Raw genomic sequence first — 26,945 nt, forward strand, 5'->3', positions numbered from 1 at the left:
ATGGAATTTGAGCACGAATCTTTCCACCCAGAAGGCTTCGTCAATACCAACGGGGCAACAGTAGTATCAAATGAAATTTAAAATAAAATCGGTTTTTAAAATTTAATTTAAATTCAATAAAAGTTATTATTAATATTGTAAAATTTTTTTCAATACTGCTCTGAGCCTCGCCAGTGTACCATTCCATCAAGCTTTGCTGTTTGAAATTAGCCGACAACGATATCATTAAGTTCTGGAACCAACATGACAGTTGCTTACACGAACTGAAGAAATTCTTACATTTAAACATCGCGAATCATTTCAATCGAAACTATTTAAATGTTTAAAAAATAATATGCATCCAAACGAATTAAATTATTTGTAGCCATTGGATGCATCTAATTTTCCTTCACTATTATTTGTTATTCAGATCTCCGAGTCTGCTATGAAACCAAACAAAAGACAAGTTAACTCTATTAAGCCAAATACAAGTTAAATAATAGATAACTCAAGGTCATAAGAGATGCTTTCGTACATGTTATCATTCATCCTTCTTTGCAATTCTGTTACGAAATACAGTTATGCTTCCCATGATGCCGTGCGACAGTTAAAGAGAACTTACATTGAGGGTAGTGGTAGTTAGGACAGGTTTTGGCAACTCACAAACTAGACGTTTAAACAGCGGTGGTGGTTTAATTGGAGATATTGAAAACATGGAAGAAAAATCAGAAGAACGTGCGACTAAGGCTCAGTTGCTAATACCGTTTCTTCGCTCCTGTAAAAGCGAATCCGTTGATCCCAAGGAGGGGATAATATCAGGTATCTTTCTAACCTTAATTCGATTTTGTTTCATTAATTAAAAGCTTCTGTGAATTCATTTAGCGTTAATTGCTGAAGGAGAGTGACAAGTGAAGATATCAACATGACTTCCTCGTGCTGGTTTGTTAATGTTCCACTGAAATGGGGGATGTTGAGCGCGAATTAAGCGTGTTTTTTGCAATTGGAAATGCCTTAAACTGTTCACTTACACAATATTCACGTTTTGAATAATTGTAACTTATTAAATCCAATATTTCTATTTTAAAATGCCATTTTTATGGCATCCAAACAACCAAAAATTTTAGACAATCTTTTGAGTGTTGACTTCTATTTTCAAGAAATTTTAATCCATCTTATTTTGAAGACGAGATTCATGGAGCTTTTCACTTTCCTCCTTTTAATCTTTCGCAAAACCATTTTGATCCACGCTTGGATAATTTCAAATGTAAGTCAAACAAAAGTTCTTTCCATAAATGTAATTCAAGGAATATGTGCGGGTGGCGAGGAAACTGATATCCACTCCAAGATTCAGAGATTTAACTGAGGTGATGTTAACAAGATCAGTTTGTTTGCGTGCTTCGCAAATGCCGATCAAAGATCATTACTACTTGAACTATAACAGCTGAAATGGGGGTTTGGCGTTCAGATGACCATTGTATTCGACTTGAAGAATCGAGTTGTGTGGCAGAACAGTGCATGACCGACACTTGTTGACTGCCATGTTTAGATGACCTCCATTTCAATGAATGCCACCTTACGCTTGCCAAGGATGAAATGCTGAGTCATTGAAGACTCATCTTTACAGATTATCGCAACCATCTCCGTAGAACGTTCGGTACATTTATCATTCGATTGGAAAGATCTATTTAGTGCGATAAAAAGATTTTTTTTAGGTTGGTTACCTAGTTTTATATACAGGTGACAGTTTTTCATCCTGGAAATGGACCAGAACACACGTAACTAGAAGTCGTAATACATATCCTCATTGTTTCAGATACTAAGACTTAAATTCAAACAATTTAAAAACCAGGCAACCCTTTTAAATTGCTATTTTTTACTTAATTCGCAAATCACAGTTCATTCGAGTGTTTGTGTTCTCTGACACGTCGTTTTAAAACTGATAGCAAACAAAGTTCGTTAGTAATATGAAAGGAATATTGAAATACTTGACATTGTCTTCTATCTTCAGAGGTGTGGTCATACACGATGGGTATTTCTACGCCGTTAACGAGTGCGTTGAAGAACTTACGATGTCGCTGATTATTACAAGGCCAAAACACGTTCAGGAAGTTACTGCCTAATAACTGTCACATTAATGTACAGGCTATGTGATTGTTTTCTCTGAGAAAGGTAAGTGAAGTCCGAATAAATTAAAAATAAATTAAATTTTGTGCTAACCATCATACATTGTGTTAATTTCTTTTTTAATATTCGGCATAGTTCGATTGCTTTCAGCGCTATACACTTGTTCACACACCAACGAAACGTACACATGATAGAAGTAGGAAAGGCTGGCTGAATGTTTCACCCGATATGTATCTCAGCCGGTACCTCACTAAAAATGGTTCACTTAATCCATTCATATCTTCAGAATACATCAATGCAAGTAAAATTCAACGGTTCTACATCCTCCCAGCGCCACATCTTTGCTGGAATGCCGCAGGGATCTCTACTGGCTCCATTGCTGTTTTCTGTATACATGTCAGACATCCCACACAATCCGATGACTTCCATTTTGACCCTGTGTGCGGACGATACGGCAATACTAACCAGATCTCTCAGACCCCGTTTCATTACCAGAAAGCTTCAAGAAAACCTTCTAAAGCTGGAGGGTTGGTTCTCCAAGTGGAGATTGGAAGTCAACCCCCTGAAAAGCTCAGCCGTTCTTTTCTCAAAAAGGCCAATGTCTCCTGCAGGAGATGTGTTACTATTCAATACTAAAATTCCCTGGCAGACAGAACCAAATTACCTGGGTGTGATTCTCGACAAAAAGCTATCTTTCACCCAACACATCAAATCGGCGTGCACAAAAGCATCTAAAGTCATAGCTCAGATCTATCCGCTAATTAATAGAAATAGCAAGCTCAGCAACAGAATCAAATTGCAACTATACCAGATGACGATTCGTCCTATAATCACCTATGCCTCTTCGGCCTGGAGCCACACCTCTAATGCTAACATTATCAAAATACAGCGAGTGCAGAACAAGTGCTTGAGAATGATTCTGAACGCCCCCGTGGTATGTTAGAAACAATCAACTCCACAGAGACACAAATATTCCCTATATTTTCTTTTTTCTACAATCCTTAGCATCCAAGTTTTTCCTAAAGACGTCCACACATCCCAACGATTTGGTTCAACAAGCTGCAGCATACGAGGCAACAGACATATTCAAATATAGACGACCAAAAGCTATATTAGCCTCCCATAACGATGCATAATCTCCATGTCCATTCAGGGCGAGCAAACTGCTCGTAACTTTTACCCTCACTGTAACCACAACAGATAGCGGGGAATATGAAAAGCATTTTGCTTCACCCCTAAAGACATAATTGTCACCCGATATGCTCCCCGTGTGGTTGCCGGGATAAGAATAGCACCAATGCAAATCCAAGCATGTCGTAAGAGACGACTAATTGGACGCTGAGATTCGATAGTTTGAGTTCGCTCTCTTAAGATTTTTGCCTTAAGGGAGCGATTTCAGGGGAAAGTGTTCTCCGGCAGGGCCCGCTGAGGGGGCTTTGTCGGTGAATGCTTTTCTTCGCAATATGAGCTGTTCTGCTCGGTGGTGGTGTGTGGGTGGAAGGCCATCATTGAATGGAGCCAACGCTGAGATGGACGGTCTTTCGGCCACTATTGAGTGGTCTAGGGATCGTCTTAATTTTTAGAGATTGGCTTTACGTATGTATCACCAAAGCAAATCCACGCGTGTCATAAGAGGCGACTAAATGGACGCTGAGTTTCGAGAGTTTTGTTCTCTCAGGTTTCTTCCGGAATTTCGCTCCCGGTAAGGGTGGGGCTTAGCTTTCGGGAGGTTTGCCTGGGAGTGCATATTTTGAGTCTCTGGGGAGGGTGTCCTCCGGCATGGCCCGGTGAGGGGCTTTGTCAGTGGATGCTATTCCCCGGAATATGAGCGGTTCTGCTCGGTGGTGGGGAGTGCCCTATCATCGAGTGGAGCCAACGCTGAGTTGCACTGTCTTTCGGCCACTATAGAGTGGTATAGAGATCGTCCTAATTTTTAGAGTCGGCTTTACTAAAAAAAAAAAAAAAAAAAAGCAGCCCATGTATGTCGTACGAGGCGACTAAAATAGGTACCCAGGGAGGGTAATGGATGGCAATGCTGTAGCCAATGAAGTTCTAACTGAGCCTCGGTTATTGCTATTGCCCTCCTGCCATAATCAGAGCTTTAATAGCTCAATAACATCCTATCCTTACATTGGCCTCTACAGATAACGGGGAATACGAAAAGCATTCTTGCTTCGCCCATCTAGCCAAAAAAAAAAAAAAATCACCCAATATGCGATTTAGGTTTCTCTTGTACCTGCCCGAGTTATTGGCAGTCTGGTCGTTACGGGGTTCCGGTGATCACGCGAACATAGGCTCTTCATCTGACTGTTTCTCTTCTTTCAGTAGTTGTAAGTTCGCCTGTCTTCGTCAACATAATTTCCTCTTTCAATCATTCATCTGCTCTCTTAATATGCCCAAGTACATTGATTTCTGTTTAGTGATCATTGTCTCCAAGGGGCTTTCTGTCTTCTCTAAAACCTTAAAACTTCCAGTCATTCTTGCCGCCTCAGTCATGTCCATAATTCAAATCTGTTTGCTTTTTTGTCTGTTTTCTTAAAGGATGTGAAAATTGTATTCAGCTTTCACATCCTTGCATCGCTAATGAAAATATCATTCCTTAATCGTAACTCTCGTTACCTCAATAACAACTTTTTCTTTCATTATTATAACCACTTATCTCCTTTAATTATAAATTCATCAGTCGCCATCACCTCTGTTTCGCTGATGTTTAAATTAATCCTGACTTTTTTTTTGCTTTCCCTCTTACCTAACAGAAGCAATCACTGAAGATATTTCTTCGTTTCTGAAGGAGGACCTTGAGTAGTTGCTGCTGTGAAGGTTATCATCTTATGATGATACAACCTTTCTGCATGTATACGGGGATATTAATAAAAACAAAAACTGATAGACTACTAAAAGTTAAGAATTACTTTTGTAAATCTTAACTTAATACGTCATCCTCACTTGTATCTGTAGTGGATGCATACGTTTACCAGTGTGACATTCACTGATATGTCCTTATTTTGATTAGGATTAGGATTGATCACACTCACGTTGTGCGTATCTTAAAATATAAGTAACTTAATTTCTTTTATGGAATAAAGATATTAACATCCCCAACTTTCCTAGGAAATATCCCATCGTGGCTGCAGGGATCGCTGTTGAGAATAGGAAGTGGATTGTTGGAGGTAGGATCCGACAAATATCGCCATCTGTTTGACGGCCTCGCTTTGATCCACAAATTTCAAGTACAGAACGGTCGGATCACGTATCAGAATCGGTTTCTGAAAAGCCACACGTACAAACGGAATATGAAAGCTGGACGAATCGTGGTCAATGAATTCGGTACTACAGCTTACCCCGATCCTTGCAAAAGTATATTTGAAAGGTAAGTGAACTCTGAAAGGAGAATATGCGAGAAAAGATAGTGTAATTTTGGATAATGCTATTTATAGGTATGGATGTCGCAACTTACGGTTTTATCAGTTTGAGACTCAAAAGTAACACTTTGTCGTTTTGAAATAAAAGTTAATCTATTATTGCATGCAGTTTTCAGATCTGTAGTGATTTGTTTGGAATACTGCTTTCGTATTCACTCGAAATTTTTGAGTTTGTGGTAGTAAAGCTCCTTCACAACAACTGACCACATACGATAGCGTAATAGTTTGCCCCATACTGACACTGTACTTGTAGAGGTCAGCTCAGAATATACTGTATTCTGTCGTATCCGATTGCTTTCTCGAATGATAGCGTGGGACTCCAACGTTGTGTACTTATTTACTAAATGACAAAACCACAAACTAAATGACAAAAGGAAATAACTGAAGAAGAATTAGAAATCAGCCTGAAAGAAACAAGAAACGGAAAATCACCTGGAGAAGATAAGCTAGGTTCAGAACTATATAAATACACAGGAACAAGATTCAAAGGAAGACTCCTATTATTTTTAAATAAAATTTATTCAACTGGTATCCCCCCAACAGAATGGAAAAAAGCAATTGTGATGCCTATCTTTAAGAAAGGTAATAGAGATGACCCTAAAAACTATAGAGGTATCAGTATACCAAATTCATGTTACAAAATATACAGTAGAATCTTAAATAACAAACTAATGAAATATTCCGAAAACTTTATTCTAGAGGTACAAAATGAATTTAGAAAAGGACGATCATGTATAGACCCAGCCTTCTGCCTAAAATTAATAATAGAGAAAAGAAGAGAATATAATTTAGAAACACATATTGCATTTATTGACTTTGAAAAAGCATTTGACAAAGTTAAAAGAAACATATTATTTAACATATTAAAATAAAGACAAATACCAAATAATATCCTAAAAGCTGTCACAAGTATATATGAAAATAATCAAATACAAATAAGATTAAATCATGAGCTATCATATACAAGAGAGATAAACCAAGGGGTCCGACAGGGATGTCCCCTCTCAGCAACTCTTTTTAATATCTACTTAAATGAAATAATAATAAAATGGAGTAAACATTTACATCAAGGAATTAAACTTTCACCTACAGTTAACTTAAACACTCTCGTCTTTGCCGACGACCAAATAATAATTACAAATTCTGAAGATAACTTACAGAAAGCTATTTTAAATCTAAATGAGATATCCAAAGATTATGGTATGATAATATCAACGGAAAAATCAAAAACTATGGCCTTTAAAGGACAAGATCCAGCAAGAACTAAAATAGTATTAGATAACAAGATCTTAGAACAGGTGAATTCATTTAACTACCTAGGATGTATGATCACTTATGAAAATGAAAAAGATATAAACATAAAAATTGCAAAATATTTAAAAATAACAGGAGTAATTAACTCTATATTTAAACCAAACCTAGTTCAAAAACAAACCAGGCTAAAAGTATACAATACATTAGCCCTACCGGTCTTAATGTATGGAAGCAAAATCTGGACAATAAAACAAAAAGACAAACAAAGATTAACAACAGCAGAAATGAAGTTTATGAAAAAAACTGTGAAGTATATCCTATTTGATCACAAAAGAAACGAAGATATTAGGAAAGAATTAAACCAAGAACCGGTAATTGAAAAAATTAAAAAATATGAACATAAATGGATGGAACACGTTCAAAGAATGAAAACAGAAAGATTTCCAAAACAAGCCTTAAAGTACAAGCCATTAGGAAAAAGAAAGCCAGGACGTCCTCTTAAACGATTCAACGATGACTTCTAAGGCCGGAACAGGCCATGCTAGTCCTTGATACGTATGATGATGATGACAAAAACCACGAGTGTGGCTGCTGTTTGCAATAAGTACAATTAGTACAAATGCGATAAGTATGAATAAGTACAAATGCATAGCATTATACATCTCCGCAAAGAGATGTGCTTTGCATTATGGGATACTAAGACAAGTGATCTGTGAATACTCCACCTTTACTACGAGTTGCCCCAGACCTGAAGGTTCTTCAGGCGCAAACTTTGTTTGCCTACACTTGGATTAAAGGAATAAACCAAATTATATAATTGTATGAATAAAATATTTATATGCGTCTTTCCTACAGGTAGCTCTCGTCAATGCTAGGTCTCTCAACTTCACACACACAAATAGTTAAATGAAAGGTTAACGCCTCAGAATTTCGGTAATACGAACTCATCTCACTAAATAACAGATTCTGAAAATATGTTATAAAACTAAAATCCTCAAATGCATATTTCTTGAATAAAATATTTACGCGCACATTCGTTTTCCAGTACATCTTAAAGACAGTACAGTAACGAGGGTATGAAGCGCCTGTGGCAAGTGTCTAACTTGCCACACGCACTTGCCCCCTCCCCCCCTAACCCAAAAATGACAAAAAGTTTGAAAAATTTAAATATAAAATAGCGGACTTTTATATCTATTTTTTACGTTTTGTGCCCCAAACCTAGTTGCGCCCGTGACGGGCGCCTCCTTCGCCACGCCCTCGTTACGGCGCTGCTTAAAGATGATGAATTCTAATGTGGTTATTTGGTAGCTACTTTCTCCTAAAGGTTATTTGTGATGCCTGAAAAATATTAATATTTTAGGACTACAAGAACCAATATTTGTTCTTCTAATAACATTTGCCTTTGCCTACGAAAACATACTCGTAAGGCATCTTGGAAATGTCTTTTACAGGTTTTTTTTTTTATTATTAAAAGTGGTAATTATACGTAGTCCACACGTCAAAAACAGTTCTCTAGTATTAGATAAATGAAGAGCCAAAGGCTTCAATTCGGCGACATATAACTTGTTAAAGTTAAGGGATATTATATCCCATATAGTTTCTTAGCCGAATAAGAAACTCAAAGAGTTTCATGCCGAATATATAGTAGAAACCATATAAAGTTCGGCGATTCCAAGCATAAGCAAATACCTGGATACTGCAGCAACTGACCCTTAAGGTAGTGCAAGCTGAGGCAACTCATGTCTAAGGTGGAGCAAGCTCCGATCACTATTCTTGATATTTACCCATAATGTGAACTTAGCTCCTAGGAGCTGTATTTCTGTTCTACATTATGAGAGAAGGTCACTACCCAGACCGGTTTCAACCTTTATTGAGGTCTCATCAATGAGTAGGCAGACCTAGTTAATATCAAGTTTGTAGCGAACAGAACTTACAACCCTTCTACGAGTTTTGCCATGAGGTGTCATGGCAAAACTCGTAGAAGTTTTGCCATGACACCTCATGGCAAAACTTCATCTCTTAACTTTAACAAGTTCTCTAGTATGCTCTTTGAACAAGGAAGTCAGCCCACACAGAAACCTTGAAGTTGCTATTCAAGGTCACATTTCTATTCTTTTTAAACTAATCTGTCTCCAAGAAGTCGCTTAACACACGTATAACTGCTGGAAGTGTAACTCTCAGCGGTGCCCATCTGTAGGTTCAATGGAAGAACCTACAGATGAAGAAGATTGTGAATAAGCAAAGAAACAATGGCAAAAAAGGCTTCCAGTTAGTGCTGCGCGCGCGCGCGCGCACACACACACACACACACACACACACACACACACACACACACACACACACACACACACAAAATCATGAATACGATATCATTATGAAATCAATCTTTTTTTTTCCATGTTAAACGCGTCTTATGGTAAAATGTGTTGTCACAGTATACTTAAAATCTGATCAAGTAAAATATTAGAAGTGGGAAGGAGAGTATCTGTAATTGTCCAATGCCGACTGTACTCCGCAGTTCATTTGTCATGTTGAACTTGTGGTAGGGAGACAGAAAATGCAGCTTAAAAAATAACGAATTTTATTTGTAAGTGAAAACAAATATCATTTGATTCTGGGCCTGGTTTTTTGGTATCATCAACGAACAGCCTCTTGCATTTCCACCGGAATGAGCCAATTATCACGGTGGTGTATGAACGTTATATACCGTACATTCCTGTTGAAAACGGTGGTGAGAAAGATTGAAGTAGCACATACAGTCTCGTTCATTTTGATTAAGACTGCAAAAAATTAAAGGGATTAAGGCTGTAACCTGATACCACTTCGGCGTAGGACTATCATAGAGTGAGGCAACATCTCCATAATTATTTTAAAAAATAAATATCTTTTCTCTATCTTTCGTAGGTTCATGTCATCGTATTCAAAAGGCGAGTTGACTGATAACGACCTGGTGAACGTCGTACAGTACGGAGATGAACTCTACGCATGCACTGAAACCAACGCCATTACTAAGATTAACTTGGAAACATTGGAAACGGAAAAAAGGGTGAGTGTTTTTGTTTTTTTTTTCAGAAAATAAGTGGTAGCGTATTATGTTCTTTCTGAATGTAAGATGCTATCCCTTAGTTTCACTGGTGTAAAGATAGATCGCACGAGCTACTTAATATTGAAGTATCTGCATGTTCTTGCGTCAGTTTTATCTAATTTTAATAAAGGTTTGAACAGACTTGTTACAGGTGGTACCTTCCTAAACAATCTTAATGTTTCTGATATTTCCTATAGGTTGATATCGACCGTTATGTTGCCGTACACGTTGCAACAGCGCATGCCCACAACTCGAGAGAAGGAGATGTGTATAACCTTGCAACCAGCTTTGGAACATCGCAGGCGTATCACATTATTGAGTTTCCCCATGCGGGTAAGGGAATAAACATTTAGATCTTCGAACATCCCTAAATTCAGATCGAATTTATTTGTATTAACTTCTTTTGATATTTTTCGTGACTGTTTCTTGCTTTTCTGAACCATCCCTTGGACAGTATGGAATGAATCATTTCACTTATTTAGAAACGGAATTTCTAATATATTGGTGAGAATAAATATTTCCTTTATGAAATTAGATTTTAAAAAATTATCTTAAAAGAGTGTGTTTGTTGCAGATGGAAGTGAATCGACATTCCGTAGAGGCAGAATAGTCAGCACCATCCCACCGCGGCACCGCTTCTCTCCCAGCTATTTTCACAGTTTTGGAATGTCCGATAATTTCTTTGTCTTCGTGGAGCAACCACTTTACATTTCTGTACCTGGAAGGATAATAAGTGGAATCACTCGAAGCAGCTACTTTGATAATCTACACTGGTATCCTAAAGAAAAGGTAAATCTATATTAGATCACTCTCAGTAACTTTGAAATTAAAATAATACATGGATCCACCGAAACAATACAGACACGAAGCGTAACTAATTTAATGTCTCATCCATATGTCTGCTTCGGTGATTGAATGCAACATGTTTTTTTTTTTTTGTTTATCACTGGTGAGCATTAAGAGCCCTGTTGAGTATTGATCAATACTTACTACATCTCCCACGAACGAGGTCCACTCAACCATTTTGCCTTCATTCCCTGACTGAAACCCTCTTTGTAATGATAACGCTCGATGTCACTGGGCAACCGCTGTAACGAACTGGTTGAAGTAGCACAAGGAGGTATCACATCTTGAAAGATAAGCGAATTATTCCAATCTCAACCGACTTTGGACACCTACCGAATGTTTTGGAATTTGCTTTGTGAAGAGTAGATACCTTAACCCTCGCCATTTATCGAATGGTGAGGGTTAAGGTATCAAAACCCAGTGTAATCAAAATGCATCTTAACAAAGCACAAGCCATCTGCTCTAACGCGTGTAAGATTAAACTGTAACTTGACACTACCACAATAATTATGCAACCGTGAATGGCTTCATCCCAAACTACCATTCATACATACAAACCATTTACTCATTCGCCTACCGTTTACATAGAATTCAACCCCATATGCATTGCTGGAATCACTGTGCCAATTTCAAAGATCCTAAAAACACATCTTTGTCTCTTATTTAGGACACATAGGACGTTCAGTTGAAAAGATTGCACAAAAAATAGGCATCCTCTTAAAAGAAACCCGAAAGTCTGGGAGTCGACGCGGACCACCAAATCTTGTGGTCAAAGTACTGGCTTTTACATCGGTGCTGTTTTAAATTTGAACACTTATTACCAAGGAGTGCCGAAGCACCTATGGCATCGTCCCAACTTGAAATGGATTGACTATTGCCTTACCAAAAACTTGAGCGTCTGAACCTTATTAGCTGTAAATAATAATTATTTTACTTTATATTTGTGGCAACGCTATATCTACTCTGCTATACCTCTAGCACACGTTTGTATGTCTTTTGAAAGCCATTGTTATTCTACCTGTTTTGAATTGTCACTTACACTGTAGATAATTGGTAAGTTTCAGATCGAAGTAATAATTTAGATAATTAATAATCCATATATGTATATATTTTAGTTTACAAATAAATATAAAAGGAAGTTTGGTCGTTCTGATTTACATTGTGTCCTTTAGAAAGCTAAACAACGGGGGGGGGGGGGGGGAGCATTTAATGGCGGAAATCTAGTCTTGTGTCAGCAACTGTGGTTACGGCAAAAAACTATTGTAGTAAATCCATTACATCTAACATTCATTTTTTTTTAAATATCTGTAGGCACGATTTGTGGTTATCCGAAGAAGTACTGGAGAGATTTTAAAAGGGAAATACTTCGCCGATGCCTTTTTTGTGTTCCACCACATAAACGCCTACGAAGAAGACAACCATCTTGTTGTGGATTTGTGCTGTTATGAAGACGGTAATAATATCCTCAAAGCTTTATCCGTCAACAATATGGAAGACAGCGCTACAGATCCAAGACAGCTCAATGCGATGATGAAAAGTTCTGCCAGGCGATACGTGCTCCCTCTGGATGTTCCTGCACAGAACAAGGTGGGCAGTTTAATCTTTAAAATATCATTGACCAAAGTCGTATTTTGTCTCTTAGTTAAGCTTAATGAAATGTTTGGTTTCTCTGAATCTATGTGTGCTTCCTCAGAATTAAATATAAGGGTTTATGCCACAAGTTTCTAAACTAGTTTTGGGTGTTCTGTTCAGAAAATTAGAGAACTTAATTGCAGTACGTTTGTAGCAAGTCATTTGTTTGCAACACCAGCTGGTGTGGCCCATGTCGCAAGTTTCACGTTGTCAAATGGAAACCTATACTAAGTATGAGAAATTTTCTTTTTGGATTTATTAGTGGACCATAGTTCTTCATAAATATATACAATTGTGACACGTTTCGCCAGCTAAGTCTGTCTGGCTTCTTCAGAACTATGGTCCACTAATAAATCCAAAGAGAAAACTTCTCATACTTGGTGTCAAGGGACCAAATATTAACAGTTACAATGGAAATCTATACTGTTAAATACAAACATTGCTTTTGCGGTGGATTATCCAATCACTTAAGCTGATTCCTTTATTCGTTGTTGGCTTATGATTTAATGTTCAGCTTGTGGCTGTAGGGAGGAGAAATAAAATTTGTGCTCCTATGAGGGTAGAGGAAAAAACTGGCGTAAAATAACTGGAAAAAGATCTTCAGAAAGCAGATGAATACATATTTATATAAATTAAAATTTGTCGCAATTCACGGATTTATTTGAATGTATCTGTGTGATTGTGTCCGGAGGTTGGCTTCGAATTGCATAAGATAAAATCCCACAAGTCTGCATCAAAGACTAATTTTGTAATGAACAATACAGAGGTTGAAAAAACTAGAAAAATGTCCTCTTCGGTAGGTAGAATCGAAACTACAATGGTCCTCTCATCAAAACGTTCGGCTATGTTAGCTGTTTATATCGTTTATTTTGCTAGAAAAATTTTAGGCAAGCATCTGTAATCCAATATATTCAATAAAGATCAGTTTCCAAGTTATCTGTTAATTTTAAAAATATTTTCATTGGGTTTATTGTGCGGAATAATCGGGTGGCAAGTAATGGTGTGCCGTAATAATGTCAAAATCATTATATTCAGTAAAACAAGCCTCTATAACAAATACTAAAGAATAATGCGCCTCTTTTATAAATTGCTTTGAGCCCTGCACACCTAAAAAAAACATGTTTGCCTTATTACTTTGCTAATGTGGTTGTATCATATAATCTATACAATAAGAACTGAAAATTCAAATTAAGGAGTGAACAGTTAATATATAGCTGTAATAAATAAGGAATGTTTCGTTTGAATACACACGCACAGATGCCACTGCTCAAAATTAATTAGTTGTATGTTGATAAACTAAAATTTCTTTCAGAACACGTTTAGGTTGCTGAAGTAGTTGGAATGTATTTGAATATGTAGAATGTAAGCATTGCCATAAGACGTAATAGCCCCTTTTCTAGGGCTATTAATTCTTCAATATGAAGATCAATTCATTGATTCTAATAGGTCAATAATTACTATGTTTCAATATTACACGCGCAGTTAGTTAAATATAGAAGGAAACGTGGAAATGTTTGTCACTTTATAAACTCAATGAAGGGAAATATTTCGCGTGTAAACTAGCATTCGATACCATATAAGTATCGAATCGTTTCTAAACAAAGACGTTAAATGAATTTTAACTTAGCTCTGCTAATTATACTTAAGGACGTCGTGGTTGAAAGTAGCCCATGATTTAATTTCGTGATAACTCTTTAGGGATGGACTAATTTCTCAATATAACTAACATTCAGCTTCTCCTGTATAGGGGATGTCAACAAATCTAATCGGCTTGAAGACAACTGCAGCAAAGGCTTTCCAACAAAGAGATGGTTCCATACTTCTTACACACGAGGACCTGACAGATACAGGTAACCCCATAATTTTAGTAGAAAATACAAACAATAATGAAATTAATAAAAATAAAAAGCATGCTTAACCCACCCACGGTTCGAATGTACTATAGGTTTACAAAAATCTTTCGAGGGTGGTGTCACATAAAAGCTGTGGAGCAGTGGTGTTTTCCTGTTGATTACGTAACACAACTCCTCTTTGAGTGAGTTGTGTTAACATTTTCATATAACCTTAAAGTGCTTTATCCGAGTTAAGCAACCATTAATGTTGTTTGTGCCATTTTCAGAGTAATTACGTAAAACTAGACTACCTGCAGCGTTGATTACGTTTATTTTGTAGCTTTGTAACTGTATACTTTGTCTTGATAAGTGGAACTTGAACTACATATTTAGAGACGAAAACGGGTGACTAGTGTGCTGCGAGATTCAGTGCTGGGACCATTCACGTTTAATTTTTACGTAAATGATATAGGAAATAGCCTGAAAGAAAATATTCAGTTGTTTGCTGATGATGCGAAATTAGGTAAGTAATAGTTGATCAAGGGGATGATTTAATTAGACTTTGATTAATCAAGGAGAGCTTCCAGGATGATTTAATTAGACAGTCAGTATGGGCAAAAATTAATGGGTGTGTGGAGAAATGTAAAGTTACACTTTGGGATAAATAGAGATTATTATAATGCTGTGTATCACATTGATTGCATATTCTCCAGGAAATGGATGAAGCTAGAGATTTAGGGGTGGTGGTAGACAGAGTTATAGTTTTGAGGACATATTGCTAAGGTAGCACATAAGATTACTTAGCCAGTGAAGAGCACATTAACAAGTAGAGATAAGGAAGTTGTAATTCCTCTTTATAAAGCCTTGATACGCCCACGTCTGGATTACTGTGCCCAAGTCTGGTTCCCTGGGTTTCTTGGAGATGTGGAAGCAGCCGAGAGGATTCAGAGGCGAGTGACCAAGATGGTCATTGACCTGTGGAATGTGCCCTATGAGGATAGATTGAAGTTGTGTGGATTGCAGAAATTAGTTGTTAGGAGAAAAAGAGGGGATAATAGAAACATTTAAGTTGCTTAAAGGGTTTTATAGGATAGATGCAGGGGAAATGTTTCAGCACTTGGCTAGAGGAACCAGAACAAGGGTTTATCTCTCGAAGTTGAATAAAGGTGTGGTTAGTAGAGAAGTGAGGACTTGATTTTTTGAATGGAGAGTGGTGAATAAGTGGAATGGATTACCAGAGTCAGTTGTGAGTGCTCTGTCTGTTAATGAGTTCAAGAGGGGGGTATGATAGATTGTCTGGATAGATTGGGTCTCCAGTAATGAGTCTCCGGCTCCATGGAGGTGCTTTATAATAGTAATATTTTTAAATGAATCCCACCCTCAGAAGGTTGTAAACATGAAATTCGTTAATATGTGAGTAGGTAAAGGTTATACAAGGTATATAATCTGGGAAATCAGCTCTTGAGACAAGCATGAAACTCTTCACACTTCAGGCCTTCAGTAAGCAGGGTTACTATGATCCCACACTGCGATGAAACACATCCCTGTCTAAAGATATTCATACACATTCGTGAATCGAACCCACATCGCGTTGAGTAGAACTTCGGTACGCTATCCATCCTACCAACATACTGACATTCACATACACGACAAGTTGTAGAATTATGAGAGAATGAAGAGAAATTGTGTTACTGAGCGATCATCTCATGAGAATTGGTTAGTTTTAGACAATAACGGTAATTGAATGAAGAGTAGAAGCAAGATCTGTGAAGTGGCAGTAGTATTATAAATGTTGTGACGCTATTAGTCGCAGTATGGGCTTTACAGAAATGGTGGGTACCTCAAACAGGCTGTTTGAAATACAGATTGCAATGAGTCTGTGGGGGAGGATCCTCGATAAACTAAAGTTGAATGGGTTCAGATTAGAACGTAACTATTCTTCTTCCAGCAGCTAGAAGAAGAATAGTAATCTTAATGGGACAAGAACCGGTTTTGAAGTCTGAGGATGCTACAGAGGTAACGTGGTTGTGACACTAAAGGCTGAGTACGAGTGTCAGATGAAGAAGGAACTTGATGATTAGGTTATCACATCATTGAAGAATGGCATGATCGTCGCCCACTAGCCGAAGATCTAGAAGATGGGAATGTTCGAACACTGCAAGATGATTCGTTTGGAAGGAGTAAGTGAATGGTCAGTAACTGGGAGTAATTTATGTACAAGGGAAAGCTGGTAAGAGATAGATCCTATGGAACTCTTGCAGTTGGAGGACCAAAGTGAAAAATTAACAAACTTCGCAAAGTAAATGACAGCGCTTCATCTCCATTTACTCAGCGTATTGTTAATGAACTGTTTGAGTTTAGTGAGTTATTCAACTAGTAGTGTGTGGGTGGGTGTTCCAAGATGTTTGATACAAGCAAAGTCTTTGCGTTCACATACTTCAAAAATAGTTGCACTTGGGAAAGCAACTGCATCAGAACAGAATGAAAAAAAGTTGCATTAAATCCTGTTCACATCATTGATTATTTAGTTGTTGGTTTTGAATGTAGAATGTCATTTTAATGTTATTTCGATATTCAAAAATACCACACTTGAATGGCAAGTAAATTAATTCCATTGCTCACTTTATAGGAGTGCCCTCTGATATCATTGAGATTCACATACCATATTTTCTTTCTTTTCCTTTGTAGCATTTTCATGATTATAAACTCTGATTAATGTTTTTTTTTTCTCGCCGTAGGCGCTGTAATGGCCGAAATGCCAAGAATCAACTATGAACAGCACAACGGGAAGAAGTACCGATATTTCTATGCTTGGGGAGGAGGAGGTTTGCAACATTATTCGCTGGTAAGTATAAATTCGGAAGTAACGAAATCGAACAGTAAGAGTGTTGGTAGGCTTTGATCACGTTGCCATAAGGCAATACGAAACTGATCTTTTTGATTCTTTTACAGTTAAAAGTGGATGCGGAAACCAAGAAAGTTTTGTTGTGGAAGGAAGAGGGTGCCATTTCTTCCGAACCGGTGTTTGTGAGCAGACCAGGAGCCAAAGAGGAAGATGATGGCAAGTATATTAAAAATAGCAGTATAAGGTCCAGTTTTAGGTTGATGAAGACTTAGTTGTAGAACGCCTATAAAAGCAAAAGAAATACGGAATATGAATTTCTTTTTGCTTATCTAAATCAACTAAATTACACTAAATCAACCACGATGTGCTAGATAAGTTTTGTCTTTAACTGATTTAAGTCTTATCTCATTTCTTTGATTATTCGCCGGATTTGCTTCCTCGCGGCTATGATGTGCTGTAGGCAGAGGCGTAACTAGGGGGCAGCACTTTCAACATTTTGGAAGTTTTGCAGTTAATTCTAAAATACAGTCTCGAGAACTCAGTCCCAAAGATTGTAATATTACTGCGAATCTTCCTCACAATTGCTGTAAGTGTTGCTAGTTGTGAGAGGAGTTTTTCTAAATAAAATTGATTAAGAATTACCTACATTACTACGAAATAGACTTCGCCAATGTCATCGACAATTTTGCTAACAGAAAAGCAAGAAAACTAACATTTTAGAATGTTGAAATTAAAGTTTTACTTCAAAAATAAACAGTGTTTTAATTTATTTCCCTATACGTCGTTTTGACTTTTTGTAGTATTTTTGGTGTGTGTTGAGAGAGGCGGCAAAAGCTCCAGCTACACCACTGGCTGTAGGCTGAACAACCATTTAAAGGCTGGTATTAAAAAGCATATCATATTTAAGGTTGCATGAGGAAAGAAACATGGATATATTTGAGTTGAGAAAGTGAAATTTTATTTTTAGGATGCTTACTGTTTTTTCCGTGCGCTTTGTGGAGAATGGAGATGCAGTTGGATAGTTCCTGTTGCGATTGTTCTCGGTGGGTTTAATGAATTTCTTTAAGCAAAGGAATAGTACATTCACGTCCTTTTCAGAATCGCACAGGGGAGTTAATAATATTGGCTCTGTGTGTAGAAATTAGATGACTTAGACTGTCAAAGATGATTTGAAGGCATTTGAAATTTAGAATGGTGCTATCTTCAGATTAAATTCCATTTCTTCTTCATTTGTATTAATTTCTCTAATTTTTACTAGTAATTCCACGAACAAGAGAGAGATTAGGCACTCTGTTATACACAAGCACTGTCGTTTTTACGTGTTTTAAGAGATTGGAAGAATTAAATACAGTAAAGTGGCCAAATCTGATTAAAAAGCACTTATGGAAATATTCGTGGAATAATGGAAATCCCCTAAAATTTCACCCCAATGTGGAAACCGTATGCAGTGGTTATATAATCTTTCATTCGTGTCTGAAGTTGCCTTCTACTATAAATTCATCTGCTCGAAATGCAGGTAATCTCTATTGTTGTGGGCCAACGAACAATTCTCTGTGGAAAAACTTTACTGTCTGCAATCCTGCTTTTTAAATTATATGAATTCACACCAGCTAGTCAAGTAAGGTGAATTACATGCTGCTGTGCCTTTTTCTGAATTGGTATTCTATGGAATTAATGATATCCCAAACATGCCTTCCATCCCCACAAATGGTTTTAAACGCTTGAAAATATTCAAACACTTCATTAATGCCTTTTTCCAAAGTGTACACCGTTAACTCAGGTGCGAGAAAATCGAAGTAATGTTAAGTAATTAATGAATAAAAATATTTTACTTTCTTTATTGAATCTGGTGAATTTCGGTCTTTATCTCTAAAAATACAAAAGAAAGTTCGCATTCCCATCTCTTATGTGCAATGCATTAGTGAACGAATAGCGAAAGTTTTAAAACCATAAATATTTTTGTCGCCTTTCGCCCCATCAGAAAAATCTTCACCTTTCTCGCTTCTCCGGAGGACAAGCTTCCACCTCTCAATTATCCAGGCGTTTACTAGATTCCTTGCTCTTGTGGGTTATCTTATTCTGGACAAAAAGGAAGATTTGCTTTTGAATAAAAGCAGATCTTCTAGAGTCTTATATTCAACACCATGAGCTGAACAGTCTGGACTGGCGGAGCATGCGATCAGCGATGTTTTTATATCATTCTATTCACTTTAACTGTGTGTGTGTGTGTGTATCAGATATTGGCCTCCTGTAATCTATTTACTAACTGGAGTGTTTTTTCTCTCGTTGCAGGTGCGATTCTCTCGTCTCTTCTGTACCAGAATGACGACCGCAAAGTGTCGCTTCTTGTTCTGGATGCCAAAACTTTCAAGGAACTTGGCAGAAGCGATTTTCGTACTGCGTCTTCTGTTCCTGCAGACTTTCATGGTATCTTTGTTCAACAACCCGATGGAGTCAAAACCGTGAAGAAGTGAAGGAAACATGTCTTTATTTCATGTTGTAATATGCAAATGTACACGCCTCCAGGCACGAGCTCGTTTTAGAATATTATTAACAGGCCTCTATGCAGAAAGTGGAGTTAATTATATTCGTACGTAGATGTTATTTTTAATATTGTTTCATGTTAAATTAAACTCGAAGCCATTTTAATGAATTTATAACGATTCTCACGGATCGATGTAAATTCATTGAGTATTGTACGCCCGCAGTTCATAGAACCGGAGCTGGCAATGTGCCAAGAATAGTCAATTCATGCTGAAGGGGGGGGGGAGAAATAAAGGATGTACGAATTGGTCACCAACACGTGATTTCACGTGCTTTATACATGAGTTTTCCAACTGTTGTGCAAGCAAAATAGTTTTTCCAACGTATAATAATAAACACTCATCCCACGAAACGCATTGATTACTCTAATATCGGAAACGGATTCTCCTTCTTCTGACATGCGCAGAAGTGTCGAAGGGTCTCTCATCTGTGGGCGTACAGTACATACATTCTTCAGGCTTACCTCTCTATCCTATTAAAATGTAATTCGGTGTTAAAGCACCTGTCCTCCTTGGCAGATTTTTAGAAAGACAATGCTGTGCCGTAATTGTATTGTCTCCCATTGAATGTCAGACAAATTCGCTAGCATTTGCCTTGCTGTATGTAAACTTTGTTTTGTTCAGTGTAGTAATTCCACAGAAACTCACAGCCAATTATAACTGATAGTTATAATTGGCTGTGAGTTTCTGTGGAATTAATTTGTTTATACATCTTTCCCAGTCCATTTAAATAAATGGTATATCACTCATACTGAGGCTTCAGCATATTTGGCTTGAATCTGGCTCAATGGCAGCTGTAGTTTGTCCTTTAGGATGCTTTACCAAGCGAATGATCATCTATGTATATATTGAGTAGAGTTTGTGCTCAGCTCATATTCATAACCACTCATGAATAGTATCCGAGGTAGCCATTTGTAATTTTTCACTACACGTCTCGCTGTACTTCATGCTTACCAGGTGTCAACTGATTTAGGGTCACTTATACATTCAATACAACGAATGCACCATCGACAACAGCTTTCACGTCTATCAAAATATTAAAAATATCAACTTTACGAAAACTGGTGATTAAGTCATCATCTGATAAATGGTAATCACACAGAAAAACTGTCAAGCACAATTTTAATTAAGATGCGAAACTGAATATGGAAATAGTCAAAATAAGCACTGTTTATTAGGATCAAGTTGAAAATGTTCTGTGGAATAAGAGAGAATCCTGCCAAAATACCAAACTAGTCATATGGCAGATTCAGATCAATCTGCACATTCCGAAAATAAGCCAAGCTCATCTACGTGAGCACTTAAACATGGTAGTAGAAATAATAATATTTGGTTGCAGATCAAGTGTTGATCAATTTTATTATTAAACTAAACCAACTAGTTTCGCTACACTTTAACTGTTGGCATCTTCAGGGTACTTATAAGTTTAAACAATCTCACAATTATGCGTAACTGCAAAACTGTAAAAAAAAACTGACTAGAATAATTACAAATAGATAGTATCAAATGCCAGTGAAACACGTATCGCGTGTACAAGGTTAGCTAGCTGTTGCTAAGGAACTTTCTGTAGTTTGTATTCAAGGAAGTTTACCATTCAAGAATTTTAAAAGAAGCAGCCACAGTCGCCCTTTCTACTGTCAGCCTTAACAGAAATCAAGGCCTAATACTCCCAGAGATATGGAAAACCCTAATCAGAACCTTAAAAACGGAAGAAATGAACTTTAAAGTACCCTGAAGATGCCAACAGTTGAAGTGTGGCGAAACTAGTTGGTTCAGTTTAATAATAAAATTGATCAACACTTGATCTGCAACCAAATATTATTATTATACTAATTTATGATCAAGAAAATACCTTCATGAGGGTAGTAGAAAGTAAAGTTTGTCTTAACGATGGCCGATTTAAAACTTACAGGGAAAAAAATCAAATATCTAGAGAAGACATGATCTAAATGCATTCCCAGATATTCGAAGATTTTACTACTCTTCAAAGCTAGTAATTATAAATCCCAAAGACAGTTATTGTTTTCTATCATTGTCTAAAATTCCAATTTCTTTCCAGCTCATATATAAAAGTCACGTTATGCTAGTACATTTGCTTTTCAAGTTCTTAATTTAAAGGATGTAATTCCAGCTTCTCTGGAAGACTGAGAAGCGAAAGGCTGTTTAGTTTCACAGATGGTATAGTCTAGAGAGGTGAATCGATCAGAAACGAAACAAAAAAAGTTGCTTATCCAACACCAAAACAAACAATCGTATCTCATTTGTCGCGCTGCCGATTTTTAATAAAACTGAAGTATGGTGTTGAAGATGATCCCTCTACTGGATCTCGTGTGCAGCAAGTTCTGCAGAAGAACGCGCTTAATGAAAATCTCACGCTGAGGAATAACATTAGCTACTCAAAAAACGACGGATGAAGGCCTACTTTTTTTGCCTGTTAATATGCATAGCATCAAAAGACGTTGCCTATTACACGATATACTGCTTTCATCTCCTACTATAATATTTCAAGTGTGGCAACACTAGAAACAGTACAGGACGTTTAGCATAAATAATAAGAATATTCCAATATGTCGCGTCAATAGTTGGCCGACATGGAATAATAACCGACCGGTTACATCACGCACTAACACAAATATTCAGTGTTCGGTGACTCCTACAACAAATACTACTGAAGTTACGGCTTGAATTACTTTTTTGCATTACTGATTGCTGTTACATGCGAACAAATTTTAAAAATTATGCTGTTGTGGTAATATAAATCTAATATGCGCAATTTTAATTTTGCATCAGATAATGTAATTACTATCAACATCTAGCGTGCAGAAAGAGAAGTATTCCTCTAACAAAATTCTTAAAATAATATCGAGATGTTTTGTATTAAAAATATCCTAATACATTCACAAAGTTTTCATTTGTCTCCGGACTATGATATTCTTTGTCTCAATCTTTTATGTAAATATTTCTTAGTGGAACAGTTTATAAAAATAAAGGCATAATTTTGAATTTTGTGACTACGTTTTTTGCCGCAGAGAATATGAGATTTCTACAGCTATCACACACACAAATTATATTAAGTGGCAAGAGAACAAACAGTTCTGAGATAAATCAGCTCGTTTCATAGCCTTCGGGCTTACACAAAACAACTAATTATTTAAAGCCTTCGTTGAACTTGTCTGAACTATCGATTCCATTATGTTTCCAAGTTTAGGATGGTAGTTGAGGCAACTGCTTTCTACATAAAAACAAACTCAGTTCTTAAATTTATTTCATCTCCCATACAGGAAAATTGGCCAGAGAACACACGCTTAACACCCAAAATGTTAGTGGGCGATAGATGGCGTAGTGTGGATGGTGTTTTATGTTGGTGTTCTAAATGTAGACACCGAGTTATGTGATACAGTGTGTCCTATGTCATGAGTCCTTGGACTCAATGATGGTGTTGTCATAACAACAGTATATTGATGCGGCAAAAAGGTAATTTGGTAACATTGTAATATAAAATGTTCTGAATAAAGAAATATAGAAACTTACGAAAAGGGTTGACAGGTCTCTCTTGCAGATTTCTTGGGGACAGCCCATGCTTTTACATTTTCTAGAATACTGTGTTAATTAGATACTAAGAAGATAAACATTTGAGTGCCACCCACGAATAGTTTGTAAACGTGCATCAGAATAGGTGAGATGACGAATAGATTAGCTGAGAACCCAGTTTCACTGATTCAACATAAAACTTGTTCAAATTATTCCATGGCTCCACAAAGCATGGAAAGGGCGAAGAAACACACCAGACGAAGAGACTCATCTAAAGACATTAACGACGATTCTAATAAATTAATATATTTCGAAAACAAAAATTGCGTTTCCTAAAATATAAACAATATTTGAATCCATAAGAAATTGTTTGTATTTTTTGCTCAAAATCGTGGTGCCTCTAAAGGCGAATGCAAAGCTAAAGAATCTGAAAGAGCGATCATTGTAGATGGATGGGTGGCAATGGAAACGTTTCGTATCACTGAATGAAACTATGGAGTGCTTTATGGAATGTATGCGTTAATGGCAACACGAATCCTTTTATATATATTTATATATTTGTGGTCAAAATTTAGGGAATACGTTGTGTCAAACTCTGATCATACAAGTGTGTCAACAGTCAACTGAGGAACTCAAACTGGTTTTGAGGAACTTTGTTTTTTCTGTTAAATCGCAAATCGCACAGACTTCCTAGCAAACATACGCAGCATCTAAGCCAAAGAACTCAAATATCTGATTGTTGGAGCAACATTCTCCAGTGTACTCATCTTCAGTATCTAGCTGAAGGCCCGATTTACACCAGTGAGATCATTAAGTAATTGTCTCTTGAGGACCCAATCCGGGGTAAAATGGACGAATTGAGCATAGTTAACTGCATATGATTGTAGTTAAATATTCGGTAGGTATTCTAAACGTTATTGGACCAAAGTTTTTATTAAGAACTTGTGAGCCGGTTATTGCTAAGCCTGTGACATTTTTTGAAAAATGTCATGCATTGGAAAACAATCTTGCGTCATTTAAGTTCTTACAACATTTGGTTGTTATCTATCCGCACATTTAACAGCGTTCAGCTGTTTTTAATTCATCTATTTTTAGCTTAAAATATTCTTAAGATATTTTGAACGTAATACGAGGGATGGTTAGAAAGAAAAGAGGCCTGTTTTTGTCAGAAAATATAATTTATTTAACAGTGCCTTTTTAGGGAGCCTTCTGTCCTTTTATTTCGACGTCGAAGCTTGTATGAAAAGTGGTTCCAAATGGCGTCTTCCCAATGCATCCTTCGGACTGCCATGTATGTGGTAATCAGATCTGAACTGGAACGAACTCGATATGGGGAAGATAAGTCCAGTCAGAATATTGCAAGTGTGTCCTTGTGCGCAAATTGGTGAGGCTTGTTTCCGACTTCCATTACCCTACTCCACTTGAAGTACCTGATCCAGACGCTAATCAGAAACTTTAACATCCACCATTTCATAAAAGTCAAAGTGCACAATTGCATTTGATATTCAGTAACGCACACTTGAGCATTGAGGTAAAAGGCAAATGAACCAATAATTATTCTTCTCTTAAGTTAAGGGGATAATAAATCCCTCATTATTATAAAGCCAGATACGAAACCGGTTTCGACCTTTATTGAGGTCTCATCAGTGAGTAGATAGACCTACTTTGGTATTACTGGTCTATTCACTCACTGATGAGACCTCAATAAAGGGCAAAACCGGTCTGGGTACCGACCTCTCTTCATAATGTAAAACAGTAATACATCTCCTAGGAGCTACGTTTTACATTATGAGAAAATATTAATGATAGTGATGGAGCTTGCTCCACCTTTGCTCCGAGTTGCCCTAGTGTTGTACCACCCAGGTGTTGACTTACGCTTGGACTCGCCGCTAGTTCTTCGGCATGAAACCCTTAGATTTCGATCTGCAAGTTTCGTATATCTGGCTTTAAAACAATGAGGGATTTATTATCCCCTTAACTTAATTGACGCCGCCGGAAAAATAGCCTCTTGGGTCTTTATCGTAATTATTCTTCTCTTTAAGTATGAATGGCGACACTTAGTGGAGAAACTTTAAACTAACTGAAGTTTAAAGTCAAGAGTAGACCGAAAAACAGACTATCCTTTTCCCTCTCATACTTCTGACGATAACCAATATTCGAAACGACTCCACTCCGTAAATGTTGGTTCACGTCTGTTGCATTGCTGTTTTAACTAAGTAATAGCAGTCGTCCAACCTTGTTCTTTTAGTTCTTAGGAAAAGATTCCTATTTTTATTCCTTCAACTATGATCGATCACACCATTTTCATTCACGCATAGTCATGTCTCGTAAGATATTTTTCCAGGGTCTATTATTTTATTAATTTAAATAAGTATTTAAGTTAAAACTCCGTTTTGCTACTGTCAGATAAGATTCAATTGAGATGGTGGACACTTCAAGTATGGTGTATGCCAGTTCTAACAATCGTCTTGTAACTACAGCCTAATAAATTTTATTAACACTTTCATTGCCAAGCTGAAAATTGGAATTTCGTGTGGTGGCCAAATTTTTTTACTTTTTTTATTTAGTTAGCGACGTCCACGCGATAACGCGTGATCGGCCGTTTGGTGACAACTCGCATCGCGCGATTGGCAATGAACGTGTTAAAGGGGAAAGGAAGCAATGGATTTCTTAAAGATGCCGCCTAAAGCAAAGTCAATCAGGTAAGTGATGCATTTTGTGTTCCATGAAAAGTCGTTAATAATTAACGTTCATTTAAAAAAAAAAAAAAACTGACTAGATTCTGGAGTACTTCACGTGCTCGTTCAAAACGTTTAGATATTGCTTGCAATAGTGATTAGGTTTGATTTTAATCATATTTCATGTGAAGTATTTCAAATATTTCCTGCTATACTACAGATAGCGGGCAGGGATATTCCAAAACAAATAGTAGGGGTAAATACGTGATCAGATTTAGCACATTTGAGTCGCACTAACCAGAATACAGCTAAATAGAAACTTCCAACTCACATTTTTACAACATAATAGTTCGCTGGTCGGCTGGATACAAATTATTTATCTTTCGATTCGAAATTAAGACAAGCGAATCGCTTATCTCAAAATGCCCAAAGAAGTTATAACCCCAACCTCTAACTACTACGGTGAACTTAAAATATTGCCCTCCCCCCCGAAGAAAAGTGTTCTAGTCGTACTTCAAAAGAAGATTCCAAGATGAGTGCTTCTGGTAAAAATGTAGCCTCTCTAAAGAACTGAGATGGCGAAAAGTAGATCCTTGGTCGGGAAAAATCGACTTTGGATACCAAACTGAGAATGCCATATATAGTCAGATTTAGTTCTGGTCCTTTGAGCTATCAACGATGTTATTCTGAATGCAGATATTTTGGCAACGGATTAAATATGACGATTACTAATTCATAAAGGTGTAATCTGTGATGCTGCTGGTTACTTTACAGCATATTTGGAGTTTTTAGTTGCAGTTAATACATTTGATTTTTTTTTATATATTTTGCTCCAGGATAGCCAGAAATATATGTCCTGAAATACCGAGGTATGGCAGAAAAGAAAATCCCATTCTTTGTCAGAATTTAGTGAGCCTTACTTGGAGTACGCAAAGTGTTGTGCAGCAAACCGTGGAGATCACGTCTTCTGATCTGATACACTTTCTTTTATGCGAAATCTCATGGGAAGCTGAGTAACGAGTGCAGATATGGCGAGAAGTATAAAGATGTGGAAGGGGAAAAAATGAAGGTGAGGCTTGCTATCCTGAAAAGTGTATAGGTGGTATATTTCCTTGAAATTGGCAAGTAGTCGCGTGACTTCATATGACAAGTTGAAATGTGAGTTCGTGGAAGT

At 37.0% G+C, this 26,945-nt stretch overlaps 1 protein-coding gene across 1 annotated transcript; it reads left to right on the forward strand.

Moving 5' to 3' along the window:
• Positions 1-623: 623 nt before the first annotated feature.
• LOC150105299 (carotenoid-cleaving dioxygenase, mitochondrial-like) lies at positions 624-22,565 on the forward strand. Its single transcript, XM_090394675.1, has 11 exons — positions 624-798; positions 5,215-5,473; positions 9,684-9,825; positions 10,062-10,197; positions 10,439-10,653; positions 12,022-12,297; positions 14,090-14,192; positions 16,913-17,019; positions 17,127-17,235; positions 19,312-20,180; positions 20,247-22,565. The coding sequence occupies exons 1-10, from the start codon at positions 693-695 to the stop codon at positions 19,491-19,493; spliced, it is 1,635 nt and encodes a 544-aa protein (XP_090250801.1). The 5' UTR covers positions 624-692; the 3' UTR covers positions 19,494-20,180; positions 20,247-22,565.
• The last annotated feature ends 4,380 nt before the right edge of the window (positions 22,566-26,945 follow it).

Source organism: Typopeltis vanoorti, chromosome 6 (assembly GCF_054136105.1).
Source record: "Typopeltis vanoorti isolate ZY-2024b chromosome 6, IOZ_Tvanoo_1.0, whole genome shotgun sequence".
Taxonomy (NCBI): domain Eukaryota; kingdom Metazoa; phylum Arthropoda; class Arachnida; order Uropygi; family Thelyphonidae; genus Typopeltis; species Typopeltis vanoorti.

Coding starts and splice junctions, on each gene's coding strand:
- LOC150105299 (XM_090394675.1), top strand. CDS start 693: ATGGAAGAAAAATCAGAAGAACGTGCGACTAAGGCTCAGTTGCTAATA. Junction 9,826..10,061: donor CATTGGAAACGGAAAAAAGG/GTGAGTGTTTTT, acceptor TATTTCCTATAG/GTTGATATCGACCGTTATGT. Junction 17,020..17,126: donor GTTTGCAACATTATTCGCTG/GTAAGTATAAAT, acceptor ATTCTTTTACAG/TTAAAAGTGGATGCGGAAAC.